Source organism: Nannobrachium achirus, assembly GCF_963921795.1.
Source record: "Nannobrachium achirus genome assembly, chromosome: 24".
NCBI classification, from domain to species: domain Eukaryota; kingdom Metazoa; phylum Chordata; class Actinopteri; order Myctophiformes; family Myctophidae; genus Nannobrachium; species Nannobrachium achirus.
The window spans coordinates 5,729,901-5,753,297 of NC_137831.1; the positions used below are offsets into that span (position 1 = coordinate 5,729,901).

Genomic DNA, 23,397 nt, shown 5'->3' on the forward strand with positions numbered 1-23,397 from the left:
GGACGGAGACGGTACCGCTTTCTCTCTCTCTCTCTCTCTCTCTCTCTCTCTCTCTCTCTCTCTCTCTCTCTCTCTCTCACACACACACACACACACACACACACACACACACACACACACACACACACACACCTTTTTTTTTACTCAAGTATTCCTTTCTTTTTTTAAATACTGTGTATTCCTCTGCATTTCAGAGGCACGTAGCCTATTTGTTCTTATTATACTCAACTCCACCTCAGTTTTACGATTGACAGTTATTTTTTTACTAGTTTGCATATTTAGATCATTAACTGTATTAGTTATCATAACAATTTAACAATATTATGTCTTATAGGCTACTCTTCTTTCTGTTCTGATGCCAGCAGTTACTGGTAATTTTACTTCAGTAAAAACAAAAACAAAGGTCTGAGTACTTCTCTTCCACCAGTGGACCCAGGGACGTGCAGAGAATGTTAGAGAGAAAGGGGATGACATTTCTAAAAGACCCTTTTGGTGAAAATATCAAAAATAGCAGACCTCCAAGCTCACGCCTTGTGAGCTTGGAGGTCGGCTACACTGAACTAAACATAATCAAGTGAATACTGGAGATGTGGCGTAACGGCATGGTTTTCTACACAGAGAGGGCAATTCTTTCAACATAAGATGCTGCGTTCAAGTTCAGGAGAGTTTGGACAAGGCAATTATCTTGAATGCTGCCTTATGGTATGGCATGGAAAGAGGGGCATTTGCATTTCTTTCACCGTAAAAAAAAACTGCTTTCATGGACTGGAGAGGGCACCTTTTACAGACGGATAAAAGGGCAGGGGCTCAAGCCCCCTTTCATGTCTATGCCTGCTCGTAACTGGGTGGACCCAACCCCCCTTCATAGGAGTAAAGTTTAACTTTACAAAACAAACACAGATTCAATCGATATCTCCTCTCTTGTCCCGACAGACATCTGATCTGAGATCTACATACAAACCGCCATTATGAAGACTGTTCTGATCCTGCTGTCTTTTATTATGAACCTGGACAACCTCCTACTGACCGGACACTGCTCACTGTTACAGTAAGTTCACCTCATGTTAGATTAGATTGATTAGATTACACTGTATGACATTATGCTGTGAGATTAAACTGTAGCTCAAAGGTTCCCAGACTTTTCAGGCCGCAACACCCCAAAATAATCATATTGGAACTGCATTGGGGGACCCCCACATCCTGACAAGCACTTGTAATTGTAGGAGTTGAGTTGAGTTGAGTTAGTTTGACTTGGTTCCACAAATAAATTATATTTTGAAAAGCTCACACCGAGCTTGTAGATTAGCTATTTTCACAAAGTTTGCCTCTTTCACAATGTTTGCCTCTTATAGGCCTACAGTATGTAACTTTAGAAATGTGTAAACTATATGTTGGTTTGTTCATTGTTAGAAAACAATAAGCTAATCATCTGGGGACCCCCAAAATGCATTTGGGGACCTGCCAGTTTGTGGGAACCACAACTAGCTGAATGTAAATAGACTGGCTACACAGTACACATCAATAGGCTACACTGTGCGCACTGTGCGCACGTGTGCGCACACACACAAACACACACACACACACACACACACACACACACACACACACACACACACACACACACACACACACACACACACACACACACACACACACGATTGATTGCTGACAGTTTCTTGTTTCCCAGAATATACGTCGTCAGGGCACATGAATAACACCTAAACAATACTTATTACATCACTCTTTGTCATTTGTCTGTCATTCAGTGACCAGGTTCTGTCCATCACTCCCCAAACCGCAGAGCAAGTGGACATTCTGAAGAATGTGTCTACGTTATATGAGGTACTATTAATTTATTACTTTATGTTTGTTTGATCATTTAAATAGTAAAGAATGTATCCACACTGACTGTATGAGGTAGTATATTTAGGTATTTATTTATTTATTTAAGAATGTATCCTCCAGAGGAGGCTATATGAGGTAGATTTAATTATTTACTTTCTTATTTCTAGTATCCTAGATATAGTTATGACCTTAACCTTTGCTCTCCTTTTCTCATAATCAATCACATTTTGGGGAGATGAAGATTTTTACTGGTACTTTATAGAAACACTTTTCACTCTACACATCAAATATATCAAGACTTTATGTCTTTGATATATTTAAAAAATGTTGTGCAATCTTTACAAACGGAACCAGATGGACCCTAAAGCCTCTATCAGAGTCCAGGGTGAAGAGCTATTCACTTCACCGTGGTGTAGTTTTCTAGCTATCACCTAAAAATACAAAACAAAGCCTAGGTGATAGCTAGGAAACTACAATGCGGTGAAGTGAATAGCTCTTCACCCTGGACTCTGATAGAGGCTTTAGAGGGCCCAAATACGCTTTGTAACTCTGACAGTGTACAAATGGAACCAAATGGACCCTTAATGTCCATTTGGTTCCTCTTGTACACTGTAAGAGTTAAATTATGACTATGGATTTGTGTGTGTGTGTGTGTGTGTGTGTGTGTGTGTGTGTGTGTGTGTGTGTGTGTGTGTGTGTGTGTGTGTGTGTGTGTGTGTGTGTGTGTGTGTGTGTGTGTGTGTGTGTGTGTGTGTCTGTGTGTGTGTGTGTGTGTGTGTGTGTGTCCCAGACAGTGCTGTGGCAGCCTGCCTCTCCTCATTACATCTCAGCAGACAGTGAGGTCCACCTGTTTGTACCTGCTAACAGCTCTCACACTGTGATGGACCTGCTGCACCGACACAGCATCACTCACCAGTATGTATCGACCAGGGGTCTTCAACAGGGGGTCCGGGACCCCTAGGGGGTCCTCAGAGTTACTACAGGGGGTCCTCCAAATGTTTGTGTGATTTTTTTCTACTTTTTTATATTAACCATTTGAACCTTAACGTCCATATTCGGAGAACTTTAGCCGAAAATAGCAGATCTACAAGCTCACATCGCCTCGCAGCGCGAGGCGTTGTGAGCTTGTAGATCTGCTATTTTTGGCAAAGAGGTTTGGTGTAGAGGGGAAAAAAGAGCAAACTAAGTACAGAGTGAAAGGTCAACTTTATTAAGTATTGACGGTGTACATTGACACGAATCCAAAATACACTGATTGTGCTGTCAAACGATGAAACTATATGGTATCTATGGGTTATGGGGGGTCCCTGCTTCATCTCTCTCTCAACTAAGGGGTCCTTGGCCTGAAAACGTTGAAGACCCCCTGGTATAGACTCTATGTCATCTGTTACTTATAGTTATACTTATATCATCACACACCAGTGTGTAAACCTTATGCTCTGTTATAAGACGCGACTTCGCCCTGAAGGGCGAGGTCGCACCATCTGGCTTGTTCATCTGTCTTGGCCATATATGGATTTTGTTAGTGTGGTTCTCCTAACAGGGCATCATCTGGAATACAATCCCTTTTATGCCCATATATGGAGATCCCTAACAGAATCCCTTTTATGCCCATATATGGAGATCCCTGCTCTGAGTATCTGACATCACTGTGATGTCACCTGTGATGTCACAGTGATGTGTCAAGGGAACCACAGTGTCAGGCATTACCCATTCGGTCACAGACAAGCTGTGACGGTTCTGATAGTAAACAATAACATTGTAGACTCTATGAAAACTTTAACAACCAGGGTCCCCCAAGGCTCTGTCCTCTGCCCTCTCCTTTTGTGTGTTGTTATTATTAGGTTTGTTTTACACATAGACACTAAGTGGTGTGTGTGTATTTCTCAGGATGTTATCACACATAGACACTGAGTGTTGTGTATTTCTCAGGATGTTATCACACATAGACACTGAGTGTTGTGTATTTTCAGGTTGTTACTACACATAGACACTGAGTGTTGTGTATTTTCAGGTTGTTATCACACATAGACACTGAGTGTTGTGTATTTTAAAGTTGTTATCACACATAGACACTGAGTGTTGTGTATTTTCAGGTTGTTACTACACATAGACACTGAGTGGTGTGTATTTTCAGGTTGTTACTACACATAGACACTGAGTGTCGTGTATTTTCAGGTTGCTACTAGACAACACAGAGGAGCTGATAGAGATGCAGACTAGGAATGACTCCACAGACCCCCGCAGTGGACAGTCCTACTATGAGAGATACCACAGCCTGGAAGACGTAGGTTACATCCTCTATCTCCTTTAGAGTAGAGATACCACAGTCCGGAAGACGTAGGTTACATCCTGCTTTATCTCCTTTAGAGTAGAGATACCACAGTCCGGAAGACGTAGGTTACATCCTGCTTTATCTCCTTTAGAGTAGAGATACCACAGTCCGGAAGACGTAGGTTACATCCTGCTTTATCTCCTTTAGAGTAGAGATAACACAGTCCGGAAGACGTAGGTTACATCCTGCTTTATCTCCTTTAGAGTAGAGATAACACAGTCCGGAAGACGTAGGTTACATCCTGCTTTATCTCCTTTAGAGTAGAGATAACACAGTCCGGAAGACGTAGGTTACATCCTGCTTTATCTCCTTTAGAGTAGAGATAACACAGTCTGGAAGATGTAGGTTACATCCTGCTTTATTATTACAGGTTGAAAAGGCCCTTAACTGTGAACTTAACAAGATCTGCACCTGGCTCAATGACAACAGACTCTCAATTCACCTAGGCAAAACTGAATGTATCCTCTTTGGATCTAGTCAGAAACTTAGCCTAGTTGAGAACTTCATAATTAAAGTAGGTGACACTGTGATAGAAAGAAAAAACTACATCTGCTACCTGGGTTGCATCCTGGAGGCTAACCAATCCAGTGAAAAAATGACCACCAAGATAATCAATAAAGTCAACCAACGAATTCGCTTCTTGCAAAGGGTTGCCCCGCTGATCAATACTAAATCCCGAAAGACACTAGGAGGAGCTCTTATTGGGCCCCTCATTGATTACGGAGTCCTTGTCTGGTATCGCGACGCCCCAGCCGCCTTAAAGTTAAAGCTTCAAACAGCCCAAAACAAACTAATTAGGGTTGTGCTTGGTCTCCCTCCTCTGACCCACCTTACCGATCATCACCACGAAAGTGTGGGATGGCTCAAAGTAGCTGACAGAGTACAGCATCTTGCAATGGGCCTGGTGTACAAGATACACTACACCTCCAAGATTCCCATGTACCTGACAAACTACTTCTTAAAGGTCAAGGATGTTCACGACCACAACACCAGAGGCAGCTCCACTAATCATCATCAACGTAGATTTAACACTAAACAAGGCTCTAACTCGTTCTCCTGCTACACCATCAACATGTGGAACGCCCTTCCTCAAGCCCTAAAGGAGAGCAAATCCCTAGCCTCCTTCAAAATTGGTATGAAAAGTCACCTTCAGACAGCTGCTACCCGTGACTTGTAAATAGACTAAGCCCCCATGCCCCCCCCCCCCTTTTTTTATTATAACTTCATATACAGTACTTGACATGTAACCACCAGAATCCCTATTCTGGGTGGAACCTTCACCAAAAATAGCAGATCTACAAGCTCACAACGCATCACGTTGTGAGCTTGTGGATCGGCATTTTTTGGCGAACAGGGACTACCCTGATGGGACCACCCTGACAAGCTCTTGGGATTGTAGGAGTTGAGGCATTACATTTAGTTTGACTCGGTTCCACAGCTAAATGTTGCGAAAACAGCTTTACTACAAGCTGAGGCAGTGTGTAGATATTAAATACTAAATATTTGACAATCTGGCCAATTTGGTATTAAATGAAATCACACTCAGTGTGAAGTGAGCAGTGCCTTTTATGAGTTTAATGTGTGTATATATATGTGTGTGTGTGTATGTACGTGCTGTCTCCTCTGTAGATCTATGATTGGATCAACAAGACCACGCAGGAAAATCTTGACAAGGTCAAAGCTATTCTGATTGGCTCATCCTATGAGAAGAGACCTCTCTACGCTCTGAAGGTTGTAGCACTGAATGATGACCATTTATCAGTCAATGATAATAAACAGTATTGTGCATTATTACATTCACCCATTCAAACACACATTCACACACAGATGGCATAGGAAACCATGCAAGGCACCAACCTGCACATCGGGAGCAATTCTTGCGCAAGGACACTTAGACACTAACTCTGGGGGATCCACGGCCACCCCATGATCATTTTACATTCAATGATGAACTCTGTACTGTACTGTACTGTACTGTACTGTACTGTACTGTACTGTACTGTACTGTACAAACGGAACCAAATGGAACCAAATGGAACTCTGAGAGTTAAATTAACGCTAATTGTTAGTGTCCATAGATTACAGATCTAACCAGATGTGTGTGCACGTGGTTGTCAGTTGTCTGTTTAACCGTGTGTGTGTGTGTATGCATGCGTGCGTGCGCGCGCGCGTGTGTGTGTGTGTGTGTGGTTGTCAGTTGTCCGTAGACAACAGACCAGACAAGAAAGCCATATGGATAGACTGTGGCATCCATGCCAGGGAGTGGATCTCTCCTGCCTTCTGTCTGTGGTTTGTGCAATATGTAAGTTATGAGTACACGTACACTATCTGCTAAAAAAATAGCAGATATACAAGCTCACAGCGTGGCACCGAGTGCCGCGCTGCGAGCTTGTAGATCTGCTATTTTTGAAAAATCGTGAAAATTAGAATTTTGACCCGATTCTATAAGTGTCTTTTGAATCCTTCTAAGATTTTTGGAGAAAACCTACGTTTCTATGTCAGCAATCTGGCCAGCCATCGTCAACGAAAAGGTCCTTTTCACTTCAACTGGAGCTCAGTTAGTCTGTTCTTGAGAGGTTCTCAAACCTTTTCATGTGAAGGACCCCCAAAATGATATTTATTTGGCCACGGACCCCCATTTCAAAATATCTAGTTCCAGGGACCACCCAGAAGCAAAATTTGAGTTACAAACGTTCGCTTTGAAAATACATATATTCAAAGATTTACACACATTTTCACAACTTTTTCAAAAATAGCAGATCTACAAGCTCGCAGCGCGGCACTCGGTGCCGCGCTGTGAGCTTGTATATCTGCTATTTTTCACTGGTTAAAGCATTCAATAATTGTAGGCCTAAATGGGTTGAGTACACAGTATCTCAGATCATTGTAATAATACACTGCAGAATGCACTTTAATAATAAATAATACAGACTTATTTGAAGGAATACAACGTTATTTGAACCAATGAGGGAAGTCGACAGGTTGCCCTTATGTTCTCTTCCTTCCCCTGACAGTCGCTGGCGTTTTACAATGAAAACCCAGACATTACTAAGATCCTGGACAGCATGGATGTGTACGTCCTGCCTGTGGTGAACCCTGATGGATACAAGTACACCTGGACTTCAGTAAGAACTCTATTATATAAAACATAAATACATTATTCTAACATTGATGGATACAAGTACACCTGACTACAGTAAGAACTCTTCTAAATCCTTCTTCTGAATCAGTGGTTCTCAAACTTTTTCATGTCAAGGACCCCCAAAATTACATGTATTTGGCTGTGGACCCCCTTCTGAAAATATGTTGTTCCCCCATAAGATAACATTTGTGTAAAAAAAAAAAGAAGAAGAAGAAGAAAAAAAGAAAATCTAAATTATTCATAAGAAATTTCAATATTACTAAAATAAATGAAAAAGAAAAAGATAGCAGATGTACAAGCTTGCAGCATTGCACGACCAAACCAAATGGACCGGTGAGAGGCGGAGTTCAACTCACATTGTATGAGAGCATTTGTTTTAACTTTTTTTCTTTGTTGCTTTGTTTTTGTCCCCTGCAGAAGCGGATGTGGAGGAAGAACAGATCTTATAGCAGAGACAGCCCCTGCATCGGAGTGGACCTCAACAGGAACTTTGATGCTAACTGGTGCAGTAAGTCCTTGCCACGCTCATCTGATCTTATGATATACGAGAACCAAGATCTGTATAGTTTTGTATTTTTCATCCACCGCAGCTCCGACCGCGAACTGTGGGATTATGCTAAATCGCTTAATTTGTATCATTAATTTTTGGGGGTTTACATCTTATTTCCATAATGGTGGAAATGTCTGTAAAAAGGCAAACAGGTACTGTCTAGATCTCACCCCCTTGCTCAGAGCTGCGGTGCACTAGAAATGTATTTCTTCTTATTGTAATTATTTTGCCTCTGCCACTGGTTAATGCAGTGGTTCTCAAACTTGGGGTTGGGACCCCAAGTGGTGTCCCCGAATTATTTTGTGGGGTCCCCCAGGTGATTAGCTTAATGTATTTTTTCGGTAAACGATAAACAAATCAACACACAGTATAAGTGTAAATACAGGGTATCTGTTTTAATACCAAACTGACCAAACTGTCAAATATTAAGTAAGCAAGAGGTGAATATCTGTGGAACCAAGTCACATTAAGTGTAATACCTGCAATTCCAAGTGCTTGTCAGGGTGGGGGTCCCCAGTTCAAATTATTTTGGGGGTAACAGCCTAAAAAGGTTTGAGAACCCCTGGTTTAATGGATGGAATAACATCAGATTACGGTAATAAAAGCACTAATCTGTAATTCTCCTTTAAGTACAATAGAGTACTACAGTGTATAATGTATAATAGAGTACTACAGTACTTGTGTTCCACTCACTGTGCTGTGCTTAGCGGAGGGGGCGTCCCATGACCCCTGCATGGAGACGTACTGCGGTCAGTTCCCTGAGTCGGAGCCGGAGTCGGAGGCGGTGGCCAACTTCCTGCGCAGCCACAAGGACACTGTGGTCATGTACCTGTCCATCCACTCCTACTCCCAGATGCTGCTGTTCCCCTACTCCTGTAGCCACGCCCTGGCAGAGAACCACCAGGACCTGGTGAGATATGTTTAATAGTCCTGTATGGACCTGGTGAGATATGTTTAATACTCCTTACATACACCTTTTCATGTGAAGGACCCCCAGAATTATATTTATTTGGCCACGGACCCCCATTTCAAAATATCTAGTTCCAGGGACCACCCAGAAGCAAAATTTGAGTTACAAACGTTCGCTTTGAAAATACATATAGTCAAAGATTTGCACACATTTTCATGACTTTTTCAAAAATAGCAGATCTACAAGCTCGCATATCTGCTATTTTTCACTGGTTAAAGCATTCAATAATTCTACTCCTGTAGCCAGGACCTGGTGAGATATGTTTAATACTCCTGTAGCCAGGACCTGGCAGACAACCACCAGGACCTGGTGAGATATGTTTAATACTCCTGTAACCACGACCTGGCAGACAACCACCAGGACCTGGTGAGATATGAAGCATAGCGTTAGTTTATGCAGGGCACGTGAGTCTGGCCCGCCTCAGCTGTAATCAGCTGTCAGTCGGCGCCTATTCCTATTCCTCATTCACAGATCTGCTGGTCATTACGTCACACTGTCATAGTCCAATCAGAGCTCACGCTCTATAAAGGAGGCTCCTTTAAATATGACTTGCATTCACTATAGCTCTGCTTTGCTGCTTAGCTGCCTCCTCCACCCCAGCCTCCACCTTTTGATCAGAGTCTGGCATAGGCTCATATACCGGTACATGTGATTTTATGTCTGCTGATTCAAGCTAATATCTCAATGTATTGCTATTGTACTACTATGCTCAACATTCCCTGAATTTTCCCAGCAAGCCGCTTGTACAAAATTCAGGGAACATATCTGGAAGCAGAGCCTTTAATCATGTCAAGTTTAACTGTATTCCATTTGTTGCAATAAATGACGACTACAACTTTTTTTAAGCTTGCGATGGCCCAAGAAGCTGCCCAGAAAATCAGGAGGTATTACCGTACGCCCTACAAATATGGTGCAGGAGCTAGCACCATATGTGAGTATAGAATATTGTCTTTACTATTGCACCATATGTGAGTATACCATAGAATATTGTCTTTGCCATAACAGCATATGTGAGTAGGCTATAGAATATTGTCTTTGCCATAACACCATATGTGAGTAGGCTATAGAATATTGTCTTTGCCATAACAACACCATGTGAGTATACAATATTGTCGTTACCATAGCAACATATATTATGAGTGCAGTATACTGCCCTAGAAAGCCAGAGTCCAGTAACTATGTTTTTGGACACACAGACTTATTTGTGTATCCCAAGGTCAGATTGGCCTTCATGATACTGGGGGATAAACATTTACCTCAGGAACAGGTATCCACAACTTTCCAACATCCCATTGTGCATTGCGCAGAAGTTGCACGGAGCTTCCAGTGCCACAGCTGAGTGTGATCTACAAGCTCACAACGGTTGCATCTGCGACGTGACGTGAGCTTGTATGTCATTGTCTGCTGTTAACCGGAAGCGTTGGATACAATCAGTGTAATATAAATCTCATTTGGCTGACCAGTTGAAACACTTTTAAACCCATTTATCAGTACATTTCTTGTTCATAGTTACCGCACTCTGGCTTTGTAGGGTAGTATTCTTCTCTTCTCTTCTCTTCTCTTCTCTTCTCTTCTCTTCTCTTCTCTTCTCTCCTCTCCTCTCCTCTCCTCTCCTCTCCTCTCCTCTTCTCTTCTCTTCTCTTCTCTTCTCTTCTCTTCTCTTCTCTTCTCTTCTCTTCTCTTGCATAACCTCTCCCTTCCCCTCCCCAGACTTGGCTCCCGGAGGCTCAGACGACTGGGCCTACAAACTTGGCATCAAGTACTCCTTCACCTTCGAGCTTCAGGACAAGGGCCGCTATGGCTTCCTGCTGCCCCCCTCCCACATCAAAGGAGCCTGCGACGAGGCGCTGCTGGCCACCAAGACCATCGCTCTGAGGGTCATAGAGAAGACACAAGGCTGATCCACATATACCACTGTCCTCCTCAAACCTTTTCACGTCAAGGACCCCCAAAACGATATGTATTTAGCAGCGCCGAGCTTGTAGATCATTTGTTCTCAACATTTTCAGGCTTGCGACCTCCCCCAAAATAATCATCATATTTGAACTGGGACCCCCCAAAATTACTGCAGACTCCCCAAAATAATCACATTTGAACTGCAGACCTCCCCACCACCACCACCCTGACAAGCACTTTTGTAGGAGTTGAGGTTTATCGGTTCCACAGATAAATATTATGAAAATAGGGCTAGAAATGTGATGCATTAATGGTCCTTTGAAAAATGATCAGCGTTAATGTCTGTGGTAGAAGTGCAATGAAGTTTTTACGTTGTGTGTTTTAATGCTCTTATATTATACACAATGCTTTTATAGTATTTTTTGTAGTAATTAGCCCTCATGCTCAAGCAGTTTTTTGGGCAAATTGACATTTCTGCCTAACTCAACTCTCCTCATTGTGCCATATTGCCCAAGGCTGCACGATATGGACCACATTTCATATCTCTGTATTTATGACAAATTTAGATGTCGATACGATACATGATATTACTGTACACATTTCATATTCAATATTTTAAGTGTTGCAACAGTGAAAACTAAGCATTATTCAAGATAACATACCTCGATACCATTACGATAATGATATATTGTACAGCACTAGTATTGCCTACGTCCTCAGCCTATATCATAATGCTTGTTTCATTCCAAAAATGACTTATATATAGGCAATTATGCAATAAGACTAACTTTTGACTTGGCAAACATGATTTGGAATGTAACAAGCATTCTGGCAGGAGAGTAGAGTTAGGCAGATAAAGGAAGACAAACATGACTTATAGGCTAAATGAGTGTGTTGACTGAGTCAAAAGGTTGCTTTTTTTCTACCTGGTTTGTACATTTTTCATAACACCTTCTTTCATGAAAACCTTCAAGCAATTATGCTACTAACGATATGTGTTGTTGCCCAGAAAAGTGTCTGTATGTTACTAAATGTTGTGGAATCAAAACAATAAAATAACAAATCATTCTGTAAACCTGATATGCATGGACGCAACAGAGCTGGTGGTTGTTGACTTGGTCCCTGATTTTCTTTTCTTTTTTGATTGATTGAATACTTTAATACACAGGGAACGTAAACAGCATGAGGTACAGTCAGACATTAAAGGAGTAGTTCACCGCCAAAATGACTTTTTTTCTGTTGATTACTCATGCCATGGAGACTTGAGTTCAATAATATATTTTAGTTTTAGTCACATTCCTAAAAGACAATAATTTCATTACAATAAATGTAGGCCTACCTCCATTGATTCCAGATGGGGACCCGGTCCCATCCGGAATCAATGGGGGTAAATTTACTATTATCAAATGTTTGTCTTACGAATGCTAAAAATACAAAAAAATATTATTGAACTCAAGTCTCCATGGCATGAGTAATCAACAGAAAAAAAGCCATTTTGGCGGTGAACTACTCCTTTAAGGCTAAAAGGATAACATCGCGCGCAGCCCTGAATATAATATGCATGACCGTCATGTTTCCACTTCAACCTGGCTTCTAGCGAGGTGGACAAAGGGCAACAGTTTGAGCTACAAACGTCAAATTTAAAAAATAAAGTGCTTATCCAAGTCTCATTTTGGTCTGAAATGATGCCGTTCAAACAGAATTACATGCCGCTCCGGGATTGTTTAATAAAAATAATTTTCATCCGACAGATTTCTGTTTTCCTGGTCTTCCCATAGCCCTCTAGTGGCGAGTCACGTCATATCATTCAAATGAACGGAGATGACGGAGATGAAAGCAAAATGCTTTTTATTAAACAATCCGAGAGCAGATTGTAATTCCGGTTAAACGACATTATTTCTGACCAGAATGAGACTTGGGTAAGCACTTTATTTTTTGAAATCTAACGTTTATAGCTCAAACCGTTGCTATTTATCTACCTTGCTAGAAGCCAGGCTGAGCTGGAAACATGACGGTCATCATGTATATGACCGTCATGTATTCAGGGCTCTGCTCGCGCGATACCGCGGCCAGCCAGAGATGGGATTTATGGCTCTATAGAGTGAGCCGGATCTCTGAGATCAGTTCCTTTCAAAGAGCCGTTCAAAAGACCGGCTCATTCTAGTTAGACTACTAGTTACTTTGTACATTTAGATTATAATTACCAATAACTTCAACCCTATGTACATTTTATTTCGGACATATATAGCCTATAGCACATACCTGCCATTTGAAAATAGCCGATCTACAAGCTCACAATGTGTTGCGCATTGTGAGCTTGTAGATCTGCTATTTCAAATGATTTTTCTACATTTTATTCATTGGAAAACTTGTGAAACAGGACATTCTGCATAATGAGTACTTTCTACTATTAAGTACTAGTCTACTTTAATTACATTAGTATTTGATACGAATAGGCTTTTGTACTTTTACTCATTGATTGAAGAATTGATTGATTGAAGAATTTATTAGAAGTTTGCAATAGAAAAAAGTACAGTTTCATGGCAGTACAAATCACTGGTACAAGGTCAACTAAAAGGAGATCCTAGAAAGCCGAGGCTTATTTCCACAGGAACCACACTTTTAAGTATCTCATATAACATTGAAAGACAGACTCAAGTGCATTAATATTCCAAACTTCTACTTGTGGCAGAGTATTTCCACATTGTAGTGTATTGATACTTTTAAGAATTTTAGTACTTTTTCCACAACTGTTATTCTGTTAATTTAGAAAGGAACGGCTCCCTCCCTACTGCGAACCGGATCCCATCATCGTTCATTTCAAAGAGCCGTTCAGAAGACTCGGTTCGTTGGCGGACGTCCCGCCGCCAGCGGCCACAGCCGCCACACAGACAGGCTGCTCTCTCAGTCCGTTGCCAACATGAAGGCGCTCCGGGAAGCCGCTTTATCTTCTGTTTCTGCCTGCTCTTGTTGTTCCTCCTCCACTGAGATAAAAGAATAAACCTTCAGTGTTTATTTCTCTTGAAGGCAGTGAGTGGCTCCGTTTCTTTGCACTCCTTTTAACGCGACCAAAACACTTCATTATCCTGAGAGAGAGAAAGAGAGACTGGAGCTTTGTGACTTGCTAGCTAGCCTTTAGCTAAGCTAGCTTAAGCATGCTAGGTAGCTTTAGCATGTGCTGCAGTTGTTGTTACTGTTGTGTGTTGTTCAAAGATATAGGTTCTGGTAGGTTTTAATCACAGATATGAAAAGAAAATGAATTTTTAATAATGTACTACTTTAATAATTTAGTTATGACTTATTAGGAACAGTCGCTGCTAAGCCACAGGCTGCTAGAGTTAGCATTGAGAGCTAACAACAAACCCTATTTACAGCTACACGTTGAGTCAATGATGGAACTTGCTATGCATAAAGGTGTGAATATTATTGACACCTTTATGCATAGCAATTTCCATTATTTATAAGGCATTTGAGCCTCCCCAGACCCACACAGAAAATCTTATAATATAAGAATAAGAAGATTATGTCCACAATTTCCATGCTGCATTGATGTGGTGCCTCTCCATAGGAGAGATAACAGGCAAACCTGGATAACATGTAAATTAAGAAATGCAGATGTTTATATAACAATAATTTATCTCTTGAGAGTGTAAGATTTTAAACTCTAAGAGATCTAATAAGGGTCCATTTGGTTACCAACTCTCCATCGTTTAGCTGGGGACCACCTGTAAAACCCCCTCAAGGACCACTTGTTGAGAACCACTGCTGCTCTGTCATTCAATTAAAGCTGTGAAATTGTATATGTTTTTGCTCCATATCCATAGTGAAATAATAAACACTGTCCCTCACTCACCACTTAATGTTAAGAGGGACAACTGATGATATACATTAACCTAATATAATGTTTACAAATGACTGTGTGCTGACACACTGACTGCATCCTTATGGCACGAGTGGATTATTAACATGTACATATTGTATTTATTTAGCCATCATTCTGATCAAAGGAGATGAGCGTCAAATGAACAGCGCTGCATTCATTGATTTAAAGTCCTGCAGAATATACTACTTTTATCGTTGCATTGATTTAACAATTCTAGATAATGAAAAACCAATTGTTGCATGAGAGAGCAGCAGGTGGATTTGCTTTCATTTGATGTAGTTGGTTGTGCAGTGCATGAGAAACTGTTGCCTTGGTCTCAAGACTTGCAGAATGTGAAACTATTGCATCGAATCAAAGTTGTGCAGCGTGCGAAACAAACCGCTGTGTTGCTGATTAACATGTCTAGATAACGTAAAACTAATTGTTGCGATTGATTTGATTTAGTTTGATGTGGAAGTTATTGCCTTGGTCTCAAGTCCTGCAGAAAGTGAAACTGTTGCATTGAATTAAAACATTTCTAGAGATTTGTAAAACCAGTTGTTGTTGTTGCAATTGATTTGATTTAGTTTGATGTGGAAGTTGTGCAGAATGTAGCCTTTGAATGCTGGAATGGGTTAACCCATTTAGGCCTAGGATTATTGAATGCTTTAACTATTGAAAAATAGCAGATCCGCGCTGCAAGCTTGCAAATCTGCTATTTTTGAAAAATCGTGAAAATTAGAATTTTGACCCGATTCTATAAGATTTTTTGAAAAACCTATGTTTCTATGTCAGCAATCTGGCCAGCCAGATTCACTTAACTGGAGCTCAGTTAGTCTGTTCTTGAAAGACTACTATGTCAGTGGTTCTCAAACCTCTTCATGTGAAGGACCCCCAAAATGTCAGATATGTATTTGGCCACGGACGGGCATCTCAAAATATTTAGTTCCAGGGACCACCCCAGAAGCAAAATTTGAGTTACAAACGTTCGCTTTGAAAATACACATATTCAAAGATTTGCACACATTTTCACGACTTAAAAAAAAAAAAAAAAGCAGATCTACAAGCTCGCAGTGCCGCGCTGTGAGCTTGTATATCTGCTATTTTTCACTGGTTAAAGCATTCAATAATTCTAATTTCTAGGCCTAAATGGGTTTAAACTAACTGTTGCCTTTGGTGTGGTTCCAGTCCTGCAGAATGTGTTAAACTAACCCTTTCCTCTGGTGTGGCTCCAGTCCTGCAGAATGTCCAAGATAAGGCGGAAGGTAACAGTGGAGAATTCGAAGACCATATCGGACAGCAGCAGCAGCACCGCCGCCCCCAGCAGCAGCACCACCAACCCTGCAGCAGCAGCACCCTCCCGTAGGCCCAGCGTGTTCGAGAGACTTGGCCCCAGCACTGGGAGTAATGCTGTTGACGTACGTACAACTGACGTATTCATCATTATTCATGTTCATTAACTCTTTTACCGCTTTGGACGTTCCCGTTCGCCCCATTTTTCACAGCGGCGCGATGCCAATTGTACGTTCTTTGGCTCGTTCTTTTGTACCTTGTTTTGATGTCTGTAAACTGATGAGGGGTCCCGCGGGGGTGTACCGTTAACACATCTCCCGTAAAAGTGCTCTCAAAAACCCACTGGACGTTGGCATCAATGGAGTAACAAAACACTTCTTGTTATTTTCTCTGGGTCTATTGCTCTGTAGCGATTTAGTGGTCTGGACGGATGGAAGCCGACCGCGGCCATTTCACATTAATTCTTGCATGAGGCTGCCCTCTACTGCTAGTATGACCTAAGTGCACTATGTAATGAGGAAAAATAAAAATTAAAAAAAACGAATAGATCTTTGCCTATAACCTCGCAAAGGTAAGCTGCTTTTGCTGGCACAAGACCCAATAAATAAATAACATCTGGCAGTAAAACTGTTAATAAAGAGAGACTCGCACTGGGAGTAATGCTGTTGACGTACGTACAACTTATCCAGTGTCATTCAAAGCAGGGTGCCTTGTAGCCCTAGAATGTCTGTGATCTTTCAGATCACAGCCATAGAACGGTCCCTATCCGCGGCGGTTAGCAGCTAATCTGCGTGGCACTAAAGTGTTGCGCGTTACTTGCGTACTCACCCAATAATATATTCCTCAGCTTGGGAGAAAGACATTGTCCTATAGAGTCATATCCATTTGAAAGTTATGGCTGAAAACGTGTACTTTGTAAAATATCTCCACTCATCCACGAGCCAATACGGACGACTTTGCGACCGGGCGAGGGGCCCTGAATGACTGTTGGACGGGGCACACAATTGACAGGTGCTTGTGATTGACGTGGGGTGACTAATCACACCACCTGCGTGATTGTGTGCCTGGCTTACGTGCCCGCTATAGCCCCTTTCGCGACCCTTTTTTGTATTTGGGAAGGTGGTTTCTCAGGGTCCCTTGAAAGTTGGAGACGTTATATTTGTCCCCGACCAGACAGTGGTACCCGTGCGTACCGCCGAGAGTGGATTGACTTTCAAAGCTGGATACTGCCTTCCCAAATACGCAAAAAAGGTAAACGGGGACCTGAAAGGGGCTTAGGGCCCCCTACTGCCGTTGCCATTTATTCTATTATTTTCTCTTCTCTATAAGCAGGAAAACATTTTAAAAAATCACTTAATCTGTGTATTGTAAACACAAATCGCTCCGGGTTTGCTTCGCCCCTTTGCCATTGTATTTTTGGCCCCCTAGGCTTGCCGTAGAGTAGACAGATCACATGACTGGGACGCTGGACAAAACTGGTGTGGAAGGAAATTGGATTGAGGCTCAGTATCACAGCTCAAGTTAAACAGAGAGCGAGTCCTCTTGTCAAATGAACTGACACAGCATTCAGACTCATTTCTACTTGGGAGCACCAGTTTTTTGGTTTGTTTAAAAAAGGACTAGTATGTAAAAACATCCTCCTAGTCCAGTGGAGGGCTGGACAAGCGCTAATTGGATAATTGGCATCAGGTGTGGCCCGTGGCCCCTCTGCTAGCAGTCCCTCTGGCCTAGCGCTCTGTGCCAGGCACCACAACCCATCTATCCTGATGGTATGGTTGGCTTCTCTGCTATTCGAGTTCCTCACACTTTGTGTTACATCTAGTTTTGAGAACATCATGATGTGTTTGCTTGTAGTTGAGAGTGATTCAGGGAATTCCTTCTCCCACAACAATGTGATTGTGAAGAGGAGTCACTGTGTTATTCAGAATGTTCTGAGCTGTTATCATGTTATGGGCTTAATCCTAAGTATCCTGTATGTGTGGTTTTGGTGCAAAGTTTAAGTTATTTTAACTGATGCAATGCCATGTTCTAAAATCAGTAATAGTAACAGTGTTGTTAGATCCTAGTTTACTGTGCAGAGATATTTTGTTCGGCTACTTGTTCACACATGTTTATTTTCTGTTTTGTCATTTAGAATTGTTTTAGATTGACAAAAATTATGATTATTTTAAGAATATTATTTAGATAGCATGCTGTTTATAGACAGAGGCTAGATTCAATGTTTACACTGCTATCCTAGTTGCTCTTGAGGCTCTACATACATTGTTCTCTCTGCAACTCTACATATCTGTTTTGTAAATAAACGCCTTACTTGATCAAACTACAGTGTCACAAAAAAGCTAATTCAGTAGATCCACAATGAGCTTGTAGATCTGCTACTTTTATGCCTTTGAATTTAATCCTGAAAAGTAACCGTTTGGGACATGAGGTTTTCACCCGACAGATAAGAGGCGATGTGTGATTTACTTTGTAGTTTGTTGTCTAGACTTCATTCGTGTTTAATACTCTGGTTTCTCACTTCACGTGTGAGTCGCTGTGCATAAGAGAGCGTCTGCTAAATGCCTGGATTGTAATGAATGTCTTGTCTTTGTGTCACTTCCAGAGTCATTGTAGAAATTGGCTGAAAACCGGTATTTGCAGTTACGGCAACACTTGTCGCTACACACATGGAACTCAGCCACGGGGCAAGGGATTTAGTTTTAGCAGGTAAGATGCTCTTTCCAACTTGGCTTTCACTTTTAGCGTTTAAATTGAACTCGCCATTGTAATTAGAACTGCAGACTCAACTCCCTAGCTTCCACTGGGGTCTGACGACTCACTTCTTCAGACTCCACCTTGGCCCATTGCACTTAGTGTAACAGTTGCTACCCTCGATGACCATACAGGCTTATGCAAAGGCAAAAATTATTTAGATAGCATTTTTATATAGACTGATGCTAGGCCATTTTCCACTTGGCATCCTATCGTACATCCAAGCTATATTGTGTATACAGGGTTCCCATGGTCATGACATTCCTGGAAATATTTTGAAATTAGAAACATATTTTTCCAGTACTGGAAAAGTTTTGGAATTGATCAAGGGTCCCGTAAGATCCTGGAAAAAATAGCTATGCATTGTCTTTGGTTATTGATTTTGTTAACACCTCTGAAATGACAAATTAAACATGGGCCAAATTGTCAAATATTAGAGGCAGAAATTGTGAAAATATTTTCACAATAGAACAGTGTTATACAAAATTCCTTAACTCTTAGTGCTCGTCAGGGTGCCGGGTCCCCAGTTAAAACATGATTATTTCGGGGGTCACGGCCTGAAAAGGTTGAGAACCACTGGCATACACTACCTGTCTTTGGGCACTGCGCATAGGAGTAAACGACTTGTTATTGAGCTGAATTATTGTTATTGTTATAGATATAGATTTTGGTGCGCTGGTACAGGGGCTGCACCGCGACTCAGCGTGTCACGTTTGCCTTGATGTGTTACAAATGTTTGTATATATGTTTTGAATACATGACTGCTGTGTCGTAAGACAAATTTCAGTGTGAACTGACAATAAAGTACTATATCATATCATATAGTCCTGGAAATTGGGTTAAATATTCTGGAAAAGTTTTGGAAAAGTTTTGGAAATTAATTGGTAAAAATGTGTGGGAACCCTGTGTATAGCTTCGATGTATGGATTATTGATGTTTTGATTTGATCTAATAGGTTCTTGGTTTACCTACATTTTTAGATGATTACTTCTATGCCCTTGATATATTGCCTTGTGCTGTCCATGCTTGCTTTAAATCGCTCTGGATTAAGAGTGTCTGCTGAATGCTTAAATTGTAGATTGTAAATATTCTTGGTCCATGTTTTATTACTGTCTAACTCTGTGTGTGTGTGTGTGTGTGTGTGTGTGCGCGTGCACGGAGCAGGTCAGCAGAGAGACCCACTGGTGATCTGCGGGAGAGGATGAAGAACAAGCGACAGGATGTTGACCCAGAGAATCTGAAGAGAGAACTAGAAGAGCCCACATCACCTACAGTCAGAGTGAGTTTAGTGTCACATTTCTTTTGAATTCTGAAGAATATCTACTGCAAGTTGAGACGTTGTATTGACCTTCAGTATCGTCCACGTCCAGTTGGTGCAGTTAGGGGGTTAGGGGGCTCAACAATCAGGTATTAAGTGTATGTGTGTGTGTGTGTGTGTGTGACAGAAGAGAGATTCGTCCAGAGGCCGCCACAGAGAGAAGGAGGACATAAAGATAACGAAGGAACGCACGCCCGCCAGCGAGGAAGAGGCCGCTGAGTGGGAAGGAAACCGAGAAGGTTTGACCACTTCCTGTCCTGTCTCCCTCTCTTTTATCACACTGTCAGGTCTGATTCTCAACGTCAGTGGTTCTCAGTACCCCATTATAGTGATTACTGAAGCCGAGACCCCCCCCCCCCTCCCCTGAATGCAGCGTTTTGCTTAGAAAAAGTGACAAGTCCAGTTCCCATGGGCTATTTTCACAATTTCTGCCTCTAATATTTGACAATATGGCCAATGTTGATTTTTGTATTTAAAAGTCGTTAAATTGTCACTTTAGAAATGTGCAGATATCCTCTATACCAGGGGTTTTCAAAGTGGGTGACGGGGCACCCTGGGGTGCCGTGACAGCAGTCCATGGGTGCCGCGAGATAATGTGATCATATTTGGAATTTATTTGACACTTGAAAAAATATGATTTAGTATAATTTTAAACTTGAAGTACAAAGTTATTTTCAGTCAGTTCCAACCAAAATGGCTATGATCTCAACGTGATCTCCTCGCAACATAATCACTAAAATATCGTCACTGTCGGGCAGAAACCTTGTATCTCCAAGTTTCTTTTGGTAAAGCAAAGCCCTGCTTCATCATACAAGACTGTTGCACAAAACTAGTGGAAACAGCCGATCTACAAGCACACAACGCATCGAGATGCAAGGCGTTGTGTGCTTGTTGATCTGCTGTTTTCACTAGTTTAGTACATTTTATAGATGATAAATACAAAACGAACGGTTTTGGACATACAAGGTTTCCACCCGACAACGACGATATGCTATAATATAAGGTGCTGGGAGTGAAAATTATAATGTAGGGTAGTACCTCGGATTAAAAAGAAAATCATGGGGTGCCCTGAGACAAAAACGTTTGGGAACCCCTGCTCTATACACTTATACTGTATGTTGGTTTGTTGTTTACTGTTGAGTGAGAAAACAATGTTTCACGTGTCATGTCCGTTGCCCGAGTGTCTCTGAGCGACTGTGTATTTATTTTAAGACTCGGACATCGGTGACTACGACTACGAGTTGTCCCTGGAGATGAAACGGCAGAAGATCCAGCGTGAGCTGATGAAGCTGGAGCAGGAGAACCTGGAGAAGAGAGAGGAGATCATCATCAAGAAGGAGGAGCCGCCCGCCAAGGCACGCACCGGCAGCACCTCCAAGGTAAACCTTCTGACCTACTGACCTACCGGTAGCACGTCCAAGGTAAAAACACCAACTAGATTGATATCATGAACTGTCCAGATCTCTGGGGTGAACTGGTAAAAGGCCTGCTTTCTGTCCCTAAAAGAAAAAAAAACATTTTGCACCACATAATCTGGAACAAACCCCCAGAAAACTGCAGGTCTGCTGCCAACTCTGCCAATTTCTTTTAACACACTAACTAAATACCTCTCTGTTTGCCGCTGCCTTTGATTGAGTTACTTTTCTTTTTCTTCTGCCCTGTAACTGTATCTGTTATTTCTGTCGTATAATTGTGTTTCCTTTGCTTGATGATCTGAGTAAACTAAAGGCAAGTCCAATCAAATGAGGCTAGTCGCAACTCCTTGCAACCGTTATCCCCAATGACAGCTGCAAGGAGTTGCAATGATGTGGACTGGTCTTAAAGCACATTGAATTGTCTTGTTGTTCAGTTGAAATGTGCTGTACAAATAAAGCTGCCTTGTCCTTCTCATCTCCGCTCCCAGGCGTCTCCTGAGCGCTCCAGCTCCAAGGACTCCCCTTCATCCAGGAAGTCCAACGGTTCCCCCAAACACAACAAGAGTGGAAACAAAACCCCAGGATCTGGCAAGAAGGAGAAGAAGATATCTGTGTCCTCCCCAGTTTCAGACTCTGCCAGGTTAGCATAGCAGTGTTCATTCCATCCAAATGTTCCTCGACTAACCTTTTTCCACTGATGAAAGCTAAATAAAATCAAAGCTATGATGACGAATGGCTAAATAAGACGGACAATTGCATCAACAAATAAAAACTAGACTAAAATGTTAGAGAGAGACTTGTGGAGAAGAGATCCACTAAAAAATATATACAGCAGATCTAGAAGCTCACAACGTGTCACACTGCTTGTAATGTAGATCTGCCATTTTTAGCTTGCAACTGAGTGTAAAATCAACTGTAGATGTAGTCGACTGAAATCTTTTCAGATGATTAAATTATTACCAAAACTAAATCACATTTCATTCAAAAGACTGAACTAAATCAAATTGCTTTATCTAATCTGTGTTCCAGTTCATTTGACCGCTTTCAGCCTGTAGTTAACAGCCCAGGACAACGATCCACTCGTCCTAGACTCTTTGCCCTCCTGGCCCCCAAACTGTTGCAGATAGAACAACAGACTCACTCCCTAGCTTCCACCGTGGTCTGAAGACTCACCTCTTCAGAATCCACCTCGGCCCATAGCACTTACTGTAGCACTTGCCTACCCTAAATGACCATACATTTAATTTAGATAGCATTTTTTACATCTTTTGTTTTTTGTTTTTATGACATTTCTTTTACTAAATAGGTTTGTGGTCTACCTACAGTTTTTCTTAAACGACTATTTCTATGCATTTGATGATTTGATTTGGATTAAGAGCATCTGCCAAATGCCTAAATTGTAAATTCTAAATAAATGACTACTTCTCTTCTCCAGGTCCTCCAAAGGGAGCCACGGCAAGAAGAAGGGTCCGCGCACCCCCAGCCCGCTGCCGCCCGGGCCCCCGGGGCCCCCCGCGGACCCCCCGGTCACGGGGAAGAAGCACAAGGGCAAGCACAAGAACAAGGACAAGTCGGACGAGAAGACCCCCAAGGAGGGCAAGGACCGCGGGAGAGACGCTGAGAAACACAAAGAAAAGAAGGAGAAACGCAGGTACAGATGGTTAGAGTTGTTCAATGTTCACATACCCAGACCAGTATGAGAAGATCTGGCAATTCTGCCTAGATACTGGTATCGGTATCAGCCAGTATGCCAGTCTATGCTGTTCCGATACCATGTAATTAAGTTATCACATGATATGTCATATTTTGAATGCTTCAGTTGATGTTGGACGACTGTATTATTATTATTTTACTAACTAACTTGTAGCTGATTTAACAACTATGAATGGAATTTGTATTTATTCCTAGATCAAAAGGAACTGTAAGGGTCCATTTGGTTCCATTTGTACACTCTCAGAGTTACAGACCTGTAAGGGTCCATTTGGTTCCATTTGTACACTCTCAGAGTTACAGACCTGTA

At 41.7% G+C, this 23,397-nt stretch overlaps 2 protein-coding genes across 3 annotated transcripts in view; both read left to right on the plus strand.

Annotated features, from left to right (window-relative positions):
* Nucleotides 1-908: 908 nt before the first annotated feature.
* cpb2 (carboxypeptidase B2 (plasma)) lies at nt 909-11,837 on the plus strand. Its single transcript, XM_080720731.1, has 11 exons — nt 909-1,048; nt 1,767-1,842; nt 2,636-2,760; nt 4,024-4,132; nt 5,810-5,911; nt 6,378-6,482; nt 7,195-7,305; nt 7,740-7,830; nt 8,580-8,782; nt 9,689-9,773; nt 10,553-11,837. The coding sequence occupies exons 1-11, from the start codon at nt 969-971 to the stop codon at nt 10,741-10,743; spliced, it is 1,278 nt and encodes a 425-aa protein (XP_080576857.1). The 5' UTR covers nt 909-968; the 3' UTR covers nt 10,744-11,837.
* Nucleotides 11,838-13,636: 1,799 nt separating this feature from the next.
* zc3h13 (zinc finger CCCH-type containing 13) overlaps nt 13,637-23,397 on the plus strand; it is a 43,760-nt gene continuing 33,999 nt past the window's right edge. For both annotated transcript variants that reach the window (XR_013961732.1, XM_080720710.1), the window contains exons 1-8: nt 13,637-13,768; nt 15,836-16,018; nt 18,496-18,599; nt 19,809-19,923; nt 20,090-20,201; nt 21,175-21,341; nt 21,866-22,017; nt 22,813-23,028. Coding sequence is in view for 1 of the 2 variants with exons in the window: in XM_080720710.1 (XP_080576836.1) it covers nt 15,845-16,018; nt 18,496-18,599; nt 19,809-19,923; nt 20,090-20,201; nt 21,175-21,341; nt 21,866-22,017; nt 22,813-23,028 (1,040 nt within the window). In the remaining variant the exon portion in view is untranslated. The remainder of the gene's footprint in view (nt 13,769-15,835; nt 16,019-18,495; nt 18,600-19,808; nt 19,924-20,089; nt 20,202-21,174; nt 21,342-21,865; nt 22,018-22,812; nt 23,029-23,397) is intronic.